Raw genomic sequence first — 10383 nt, 5'->3', positions numbered from 1 at the left:
GTTCCTAATCTTTAATCATCACATATTTATGCTTCTCATTTAATCAATCATCACATAATAATATTGGTTTACTGTCATTTTAACGAGGACAATTGTTCTTGTACTTTTACTCTCTTAATTTTTACTTCATCATTATAAGCTAAATTAGCTGTTTTTCGGAAATGTTAAGTCTAATGATCTGGGAGATATTGCCCTCTTTTCTTGCATTTGTTTAATTGAATAGTTGTAGGGATCACTTTTTGACATTTCTTCTAGGGTAGTTGCACAAATTGGAAGGAAAAAAAAAATGATCCTTCTTCATTTATACTAACAATAACGAATTTAGTTTGTCAAAACGACTTATAGTCGGGACTAGAAAGAGTAATGTTCTTATTTTGTGAAATGAATATTGATAATCTATACATCCTTATTAGTTACTTGAAAGAATCAACTAGTTAGAACTAGAGAGAGGCTAAGTTAACTAGAGTTACTGAGGAGGGGATCTATTGAGAGGTTGAGATGAACCAGAGAAACTAGGACAACTAATTGCTTCTTTAGGATTCGGTACCACTCCTCGATTAGGCTTCTCAAGATCTTCATTTTCGTGCCTGATTTCCATTAGCATTGCTGCTACATCCTTCATTGTTGGTCTTTCATTCGCGCATGGGTTAACACAAAGTAGTGCCACCCCAAGAACTTGAAGCATCTCCTGAGTTTGTGTACCAGACCTTAAAAGTAATTGCTGATCAAGAATTGTTGTGAATTCCTTATGTTTTACTCTTAGCTCCTGATTGACCCAAGTGACAATGTGGCTGCCTTCTGGTATCCGGGAATCAGTTGGTTCCATCCCCGTTAGGACCTCGAGAAGCACAATGCCATAGCTATAGACATCACTCTTCTCAGTTATTCTTAGACTATATCCATATTCTGCAATGTAGGACCAAAACATTTAGAATGCTGTCCAAACATAGTATATATACCTACTATATGTCTTGCACAGCGAATTTCACGGGGTACAAGACTAATATAGTGAACTTCAAGTGTTTCTTTAAAGCTAATATTCAATAGTACTAGCATAATCATGTTATCAAAATGTTGAGCACTTAATAAATATTTGAATATATAGGGCGGAAATTTGAGGAAATGTACTCACCCGGAGCTATATACCCATAGGAACCAGCTATTATGGTGGAGGCTCTTGAAGTATCTGATGATGTGTTTAATAGCTTTGCAAGTCCAAAGTCTGCAAGAAAAGCTTCAAACTGTGGACCTACCAAAATGTTATTGGTTTTGATATCACGATGGACTATAGGAGGACTACAGTCATGGTGAAGATAAGCTAAGCCCTGAGCTGCTCCTAATATGATATTAAACCTAGCATCCCAATCCAGAAATACCCTCTTCTCATGGAGAAGTCCCGATAAACTCCCGTTACTAATGTAATCAAACAACAACAATCTTGTTTTGCCATTATTACAACATCCAAGAAGCCTCACTATGTTTTTATGCCTGATTGATCCCAGTGTTCTAACTTCTGCAGAAAAAAAGTCCCTCTGAGGAACCTCACCGATTTTCTTAGCCAATAGTTTCTTCACCGCGATCACCTGTCCTGATGGAGTCTCAACGCGATAAACAAAGCTTGAGCAGCCCTTTCCAACAATGTTAGATTCACTAAGTCTTGGCACTACATCAGTTACAGAGAAGCTAAGCTTTCGGAATGGGGTGAATTCCCACTGCAAACCATTTTCTTCGTCGTCCTTCTGACATATCTCTCCCTGTGTTCGGATAAAGATGGCAATAGAAGCTGTCACAATTAGCATGGTCATGAAAATGCTGAGTACAATAGCAATGGTGATCTTCTTTATGGATTTTAATCCATGGTGATCACCACTTAAGTGGCATGCAGCTCTGTCAGTGCAGAGCTCTTGATTACCAATAAAAGCGCTAGGAGGGAGACTTTGAAAGAATTTTGTGTTAGGAAGAACACCAGAAAAGTTATTGTATGAAACATTCAGAGAAACAAGGTTATCAAGGTTACTGAGTACTCTAAGACTTCCAGTCAACATGTTATGAGAAATATCCATGTTGGCTAGCTTGGAGAGGTTAGAGAAGCTTTCAGGAATCTGTCCGGTCAGAAAATTACGACTTACATTGAACAGAATATCTAGTCCTTGGAGGTTACCAATCTCTTCAGGGATTAAGCCCACGAGTCTGTTGCTGCTTAAATCCAACAACTGCAAATCCTGGCAGAGTTCAAGTGATTTAGGAACCGTTCCGTCTATGTTGTTTCCATTCAGTATGAGTTTGTTCAGTAATATGAGTTTCCCTATATCTTCTGGAATGTTACCTGATATTCTGTTCATGGATAGGTCTAATATATTAAGACCAGTGAGGGACACAAAAGAGGAAGGAACTGTTCCTTGAAGATTGTTTCCATGAAGATCAACCATTTCTAGCTGCGGACAGTTGCCAATAGCTGGAGGGATTGATCCAGTGAATTGATTTTCCGACAGTTCAAGATAACTCAAACTCGGTAGACGCCCTATTTCTGGAGGAATTGGACCATCTAACCTGTTTGATCCAAGGCGTAATCTGGATAAGCTGGTGCAATTTCCAATATCAGGTGGAATTCCACCGGACAGAACATTTGATATCAGCAGCAGCTTAGTCAAGTTCCTGAGATTGAATAAAGTGTTTGGGATGGACCCTGTAAGGAAATTGTGAGAAAGATCCAAAGACTGAAGTTTCCGACAATCTGCTAGCTCAGTCGGTATGCTCCCGTGAAGTTGATTCTGCCAAGCGAAAAACAGATTTAGCTCCTTTAGTTTCCCAATGGTAGGTGGAATCACACCTGAAATGTTGTTGTTGTCCAATTCAAGCTGCTTCAAGCTGGAAAAGTTGCCAATATAGTATGGGATTTCTCCAGAAATGCTGTTTTCTGATAATAGAAGCTCCTCCAATGTGCCTAAATTCTCGAAAGACGGAGGGATTTCACCATATAGATAGTTCACAGAGAAATCAATCACTTTCAAACTTGAACAGTTTCCAAGATTTCCTGGAATTTCCCCTGTCAGATTGTTCTTCCAAAGCAAAACCTTCTTAAGATTCTTCAAGAGACCGAGTTCACTTGGAATTTCTCCTGTAATTTGATTCTCATAGACAAACAATTCTTCTAAAGAAGTGCAATTCCCAATTTCTGGAGGGATTTCACCAGTCAAATTAGCTGTGTAAACAGCAAGAGTCTGCAGCTTCTTGAGTTCACCTATACTATGTGGAATCTGACCCGTAACACCGGTATCTGCAAGACCCAAAATGACCAACTCTTTGCAGCTTGATATCTGCATTGGGATTTCTCCTTGAATTCCCACGTTCCCACCAGCACGAAAGATTTCAAGACTCGTTAACTGACCGATCTCTTCAGGTATCTTTCCAGAAAACTGATTGTCAAAGAGCTCAAGCTGCTGCAATTCAGAACATCTTCCTATCTCCTTTGGTATCTGACCTTCAAAGAAATTAGAACTCAACAAAAGTTGCTTTAGCTGTGATAATCTTCCTATTTCAGGCGGAATACTTCCTGTTAGAGCGTTGAAACTGAGATCCAAAATCCTCAGAGACGATGACAAGTTTCCAATAAAAGCAGGAATTTCACCAGTGAGGTTACAATTTGATAAAACTAGCACTTCCAGAAAGTGAAAAGAAAGAACTTGACTTGGGAATATCGCGGGAAGATTGATCGACCTGATCTTGATATCTGAAACAAATCCATTACTGGTGCATTGGATATAATCCCATTTGCATGGATTTTCATGACTTGGATTCCATGAAGAGAAAGGTGCAACAGAAGCAGAAGAGTTAAAAGTGGAAAGCCATGACATTAAAGAAACCCCTTCTTGATTTAAACCAGAAATGGATGTTGGGAATAAAAAAGATATGTTGAGAAACAAGAAGAATAAGATGACTGTTAGTTTGCCTGACATGATTATGATTATGATGACAATGAGGGTGTGTATGTACTCTCTGATCTACTGTACTTCTATTTCAGTTTTCTTTTTTGCACCAAATGTAGTCATAAGAGGTTATCTGCAATGATTTCTTTATCATGGTTTGCTGGTGTTGGAAATGCACAACAGTTAAATTCTTGCAGAATTTTATGTAAAAGAAAGAAACAAATGGAATTTTCAGAAATCTTGATTTTCCTCCAAATATATCTGTCTTCAATTAGATTCATTGTCAAGATGGACACTTGACACAGTGTTGTAGGACAGGGTTGGCCATAGGGGGTATTATTGCTGTGATGGTTTGGAAGATTTTGTTTGTACTAATATGCCTTCTGGCTGGTTCTATGTCTATATGTAGGGGCCGAGGCAGAGGGTCCAATTGAACGCCTTTGTTGAAATAGTATACTATATAAATAGGATAAAAATGATTTTATATGTATATATATATATATAAATCCTTTAGCACAAGATTTAATTTTTTTGAGCTCTTGTTTGAATTTCTAACTCCGCCACTGTATGTGATAAAGTTCTTTTGTCTCAACACATGGCTACTTTTGTCATTACACCCTTCATTTCTTCATTTTTGTTGGCTCCCATCCCACTATTCTGATTTCTTCTCTAAGAAATATCTAATCTCCTTATATAAAAGAGTGTTATGGAAACTTTTTAACTTTTGTCTCAATTTCATGTTGGTAAATTGTATTTGTTGTGTACAGGATTACTTCCTTCAGTATAAAAAATATAAGTTGACTTGACAAACTGAAGTTGTTTGCAAAAATATTTGAGATTTAGAAAAATAGATTAAGATGTTACTTAAAGACATGATAACTTGAAATGGAAAGGTGTCACCACCGTACTAGGGTGTTATGTGATAAATTTAAATGAAATAATAATAATAATTACGATAAAAGAGAGACAGTGATATACTTATACGTAAAATTGAAAATCATATACTTTTTGCCGACTACAGCAAAGACGTATTTGTCAATACTGAAGGCACAATTTAGAAAATAATTTGCTTGATTTTTTGATACTTTACTTTTTGTGTCTTTTTCCTTAAGGCCCCCACTTTGGTGAGACAAGTGCTTAAGCACAACTAATCCTTTATTAAGGGGTTGAAAAGCCAAGAATCAGGATTATATCTTGAGTTGAAGTGTCTAATTACAAATACTAATGAGAAGGACAAGTCACCTCCATGAAGAGGTGCATTTTAGGGCATACCAATATTCTTGAGTTAAAATATATTGTAACCGAGCGGTTAAATGTGTTATATACTCTCAATTTTTACGCTATATAACCGTCCATCAAATAATATATTTTTTCTAAGAGGGTGTAATTATTTTTCAATCATTACAAGTAGTGTGTCTGTTGTGAAATTATTATCTTAAAGCATACTCCCTCTATCCCCTTTTTAACTGTTATGTTGCTCTTTTCGAAAGTTAATTTGACTAATTTCAAAGTTAAATTAGATTACATTAATTCGATATTTAAACAAAAAAAATTAAATATTCAAAAAAACTATACGAAAAGTATTATAAATTCTAATTTTTTGTATATCAATATAATGAAAAAATACATCGTAAAATATTAGTAAAAGTTATCATCGTTTGACTTTAAAAATTAGCGAAATTCCTTGTTGCATAAGTAAAAACCTGCACAAATGGTGTAATGACTGTCCCGCTGTCTCCGACATGGACCCGGTGAAATTGAATTCTCCGTGATGATGCGGAGTATCAACGGTTAGACGGTAAGACTATGACGATTAAAAATGGACAGAGGTAGTATTATTTATAGGAAGTTGAAATGAAAGATACACCCTGATAACCATTCATTGCAAAATTTGTCCTTATCAAAATCAGAGCTCATTCAGTTTAGAACAAAATAATATACAAAATCAGAGCTAAAATTTCATATTCACATTTAGATTTAATCTACAAAAAGTCGATCATTGCATTGCATGCTTTATAGTTATGTAATCTCCATCTATCTTCTTATTAATTTTTATATTTCTTACTTTTAGTAGTTAGTAGTTTCCTTCTAATTTTCTTTGTGTATCGATTTTTTTTAAAAAAATTAACTTGAATCAAGTAATTTTATTTTTTTAGGGTAGTTCAAATTATTTTAGTAACAACTAGCAAAAATAAGAATGAAGAGTGAATTGCAATCATAAGGATCTTTTGACTTGTTTGATATCAACGTATTTAGATTTATGCTTAAAAAAAGAACCTTCATGTGTGTTTGAATGTTGAAATACAAGTGCAAATCTTCCGGAATGTTAACTCATGATAGTAATTCTATACATTCTCACATTTTGTAGTTCACGAATCACGATAACATTTCTTATCTTAGAGTAGAATGCATATAATTATAAGTACTTGGAGAATATGCCTAAAATATATCATTCTTTTTATTGTGTTTGGACGTGAAAATACAGTTCAATTTTTTGTGAAAGAACTTCATGGAGCTTTTTTTTTTCAAATGTGCCTTTTAATAACAAAAACTAATTCAAAATAATCTCCAACTATAATTTTAAAATTTTGAAACAAAACCTTACACACCATCTTCTTTGAATCTAGCTAAGTCATGAGATTTTATCGAATATGTTATTGTTTCAGTGCTTACTCATAATTTGACTTTAATAATTTCATTTTCTAACTTTAAATTTAAACATTGCTTTCAAATTCAATTAAATTCAATTCAAATGTACTAAACCTAGTATAAGGTCACATATTTCATTCCTTATAACAAATTTTTTATTTCTATTAATATAATCTGTCAATTACCATATAATTACTACTTATAATTTGAATTTATCTTTTCCAAAAAAAAAAAGTAAAAACAAAGGGGAAGTGCGAGGTTTTTTCTGGGTGCACCAAAGTCAAGAACGAATCCCTAATGTTGATCCTTCCGTTGTCAGCTCCTAACGGATAGTCAATTCAAATCACCCCTCTTTTCCCGCATTTACTTGAAGTTAACAGCTTTCTTCTTCGTTTTCTTGAAGACGTTTTATATTAGAAGGAGGAGAAGACGACGACCCAGAAAAGGCGTTCATCTGTGGCGAAGAGACAAGCAATGGCGGCTAATGCATCCGGGTTGGAGAATAATCAGACCGGAAAATTGAATGCTGGAGCGGCTAAGAAACGACCGGTACTTTCTAATATCTCCAATCACACAACTGTCTCTGCTCGATTTCTCATTCCTCCAAACTTGTGAGTCTTTCTATGTTTTTGATTACTGGTTTGATGATTCACTTTTTTGTTTGTTAGTTATCGGGTTTCTTGCGTTAATTTGTGTACGGAAGGAAAATGTAGGTGGGTTTTGTGAATTTTTTTTCTGGGGTTTTCTTTCTTGGATTAAATAAGTAAAATGGTTAATGTTAAGTGGGGTTTCGTGAAAAAATGATTGAGAAATCAAATGAGGGGTTTTGATATGCAAGGATTTGCGGGATTTCTTTTTTTGGTCGAGATTGTGATATTTGGTAGTTGAATTCTTTGATTATTGACTTCCCTGTATAAACAAGTTCACTGTTTTATCCTTTTAAAAATTATGTTAGAGTTAAGTATTCTTTTAATGGTTAAGAAGTATTATGAATGGAAAATTTGAAACATCTTCCCCCAATTCATTTTTGATGCACCATCTCATCTTGTCCTGCATCATAACAAACCTATTCATGGAGGCCTATCAATTGTGTCTATCATTTGAAGTGTAATCTACCAAGATTTTTTATATTGTTTTAGAAGTTCAGATTTTCATCTGTAATTACCGTCTGCTTCTTTTGACAAAGCGAGTTAGGAGACTATTCCTCATTCTATTCAAATTGGAACGTGGTGGATGCATCCTAAATAAATACGTAACAAATTAGAGATTATTCCCCAAATCTATAAAACTGTTCCCTATCCTACAAACCTTTCTTGATTCTCTTTTTATACAATTTCCATGAGTGCTAGTGGAACGTTCAACACCTTTCTTCTTAACTATCTTGTAAAGGTCCAGTTGGGATAACCTTATATTAAACAAAAGAACTCCTTGAAATTTGGCAATGTGAGTGAATCGGTTACCTACTTGGCAGCTCATAATGACTTCTTACAATGGACATCATAGCGAGCAATTTCTCCTATGTTTGGATAAAATGGTCTTAAAAGATGAGACAAGTTGTACATACAATAGCGAATCGTGAGGCATCTTTCTCCGATTTGGTAGAGAAATGAGCTAGCGACTGTGATTAGGTAAAGGGCAGCTTTTTTGTTTCTTTTGTTTATCTGTCCACTTTGCTTTTTGAACATTTGAAGAAAGTTCTAGTGTTAATAGGCTGAAGAAAAAATTCTGCTTTACAAATGCACATAGTAGCTTAATTTTCATGTTTTGGGATCATTTAAGCTCACATTTGTATGTCGTGCCTTCGGGTTTAAATTTCTGTCCTAAGTACTAACCATTTAATTTGCTCTAAAAAATAATTAGCTAACAGTGAGTTCTAGCTTTGCTTTGAGTCTTTAATCTGCCATATCGTCTATTTTTGAGCATCGAGAAATCATTTATGGATATCAGCTGCTTATGTGCTTAAGCTTTTTATCTAATTCATGTCGATGTAAATTTTGTTTAGCCTAACTCCCATTGAATTTCCTGTTCTAATATTTTGATTGAAAAATGATCAAATTTATCTATGTAACTAAGTCTTGATAATAAGTTGTCCCAAAAGTTCGTCTAGAATCAGTGGTTTCAAGTGTATTCATTAAGCTATTTTTCTGCAGTTAATAGTTGGCTCTTTTCTGAGAGCATGAATATATATTTCTCCTTCTTCTTTTAAATACATTTTGATCAAGTTTGTGTTTGTTTCTTCCTTCTGTTAGATACTGTCAAATGAGTTTGTGTTAGTTTCCCCTCTCATTATATGAATTCTGAAGTGCATTATAAATGATATATTGTAAACCTTTCCATTTCGTCTGGCATCTGGCAAGCCTGTTTAGAAATAGGGTTGGTTGTAATGATTTACATGTTCCAATGCTGCCCTGTCTGTGGCCTGATGCGATCTGAAATACTTTTACAGGAGTCGAAATCATTTTAGCAACAGTTTGTGTTTAGAAATTTCTAAATCAGTGTGGATGTTCAATTGAATTGCATTTCTCATTTCGAGTATTTCGGTTCCTCTTATTTAGAAAGTCCTTGGCTGTCAATTTGTAGAAAGTCCTTCTTGGTTGTCAATTTAAACAACAGTTTGTGTTTAAAAATTTCTAAATCATGAAGTGGACCAGTGGCATTCTAGATCATTACTGTGGATCAGTGGACCAATTCCTGCTTTTTGTCTCCTTAAATGATTTTATTACTGTTCTTAATTTGTTAGGGACAAAATTTATAAGAAACTTTTGATAATTTTGAGTTTTCACAGTTTGATGAACCTTGTAATGAGTTGTTTTGCAATGTGAGTAAATTGAAAAAGATTGTTTCTTGTATCTGAACTAGTGATAAACTTTGGAATCATTTTTGGCTTTGGATTAAGAACATTTCTTAATGCATTACTTGCACCAGTAATGCAGTTTGCTGTTCTGCCATCATCCTCCTCTGTCAGACGAAGCAGCAAACCTGTTTCTATTCAAAGAAGTGATGCAGTTGTGCCTAAGATCACTGCCATCTATGTCAACTTCTGACACAGTGAGAAGTCTGGAGGTCGAATGCATAGATGACCATGAATTGGCTGCAGTTCATTCCATCTAGAAAAAGGTGTGTAGCACCCTCTACATCTCAGAACATGTCATAGCAGCAGGTTTTGATCTTTTCAGCAGAGAGTAGTCCTTGTTCTAAAATTTCATTTTAACTATAACATCTATTTATACGATTTATCTATTTTTAATTCCTGTAGCAGATATATGATGTACTTGTGGACTTGGAATATGGGGATAAGATTGTCAACATTGATACAAACACTTGCGAGGATCTGAGGTATAAATCTCTTTATAATGTTATCAAACATGAATTGCAGTTTTACTAAGATTTTGTTATCAAACATGTTATAATGTTATCTTTGATCATTGTACTAGGCAAAGAAAAGGCCTTCCCACAGATTCCATCAATCGGGCATGCGCGCTATATGATTTGACTTAGGCCTTCCACATATTTCATGGCGAAAGTACAGAAAGAAATCAATTGGGTAGGCGCGCTATATGAGTTGATTGGCTTGTTGAGGTAAACTTCTAATATCTTTCTTCTCTAAAGCTGTTCTTGATGAAATGTCAGTGCACACAAAAATAGGAGGTGTGGGGCTCGGGGAACAGCGCCTCGAGGCGGGGGCGAAGGGGACTCGAGGTAGGGTGGGGAGGGGACGGCCTCGGGGAAAGATGCCTTGAGGCAGGGGGTAGGAGGTAGGGTGGGGACTGCTGTAGGGGGGCCTCGGAGCAAGACGTCTCGAGGCGAG

At 35.4% G+C, this 10383-nt stretch overlaps 1 protein-coding gene and 1 long non-coding RNA gene across 3 annotated transcripts; one reads left to right on the top strand and one right to left on the bottom strand.

Moving 5' to 3' along the window:
• Positions 1-320: 320 nt before the first annotated feature.
• Positions 321-4285, bottom strand: LOC102583332 (receptor-like protein kinase 2). 2 transcript variants are annotated; one of them, XM_015312767.1, is made up of 3 exons: positions 2130-4285; positions 1133-1754; positions 321-906 (listed from the first exon to the last, which is right to left on the bottom strand). In XM_015312767.1, exons 1-3 carry the CDS (start codon positions 3954-3956, stop codon positions 467-469), a joined length of 2889 nt encoding a protein of 962 aa, XP_015168253.1. In that variant the 5' UTR covers positions 3957-4285; the 3' UTR covers positions 321-466. The 2 variants fall into 2 exon arrangements, with proteins under 2 accessions (XP_015168253.1, XP_006356342.1); XM_006356280.2 differs by having other exon boundaries at positions 1133-4285.
• A 2583-nt stretch (positions 4286-6868) lies between these two features.
• On the top strand, positions 6869-10071 carry LOC102583001 (uncharacterized). Its single transcript, XR_001474548.1, has 4 exons — positions 6869-7124; positions 9501-9692; positions 9835-9911; positions 10010-10071. It is a non-coding gene; the product is annotated as an uncharacterized lncRNA (long non-coding RNA).
• The last annotated feature ends 312 nt before the right edge of the window (positions 10072-10383 follow it).

Source organism: Solanum tuberosum, unplaced genomic scaffold (genome assembly GCF_000226075.1).
Source record: "Solanum tuberosum cultivar DM 1-3 516 R44 unplaced genomic scaffold, SolTub_3.0 scf00213, whole genome shotgun sequence".
Taxonomy (NCBI): Eukaryota; Viridiplantae; Streptophyta; class Magnoliopsida; order Solanales; family Solanaceae; genus Solanum; species Solanum tuberosum.
The sequence above is the reverse complement of the archived record's forward strand: the minus strand, read 5'-3'. Positions and strand labels throughout refer to the sequence as shown.

Bases quoted from the DNA above. Each gene is read 5' to 3' on its own strand.
- LOC102583332 (XM_006356280.2), bottom strand. From the start codon at position 3,956: ATGTCAGGCAAACTAACAGTCATCTTATTCTTCTTGTTTCTCAACATA. The intron at 907-1,132 runs GTGAGTACATTT...CCTACATTGCAG, and splicing joins CTATGGGTATATAGCTCCGG to AATATGGATATAGTCTAAGA.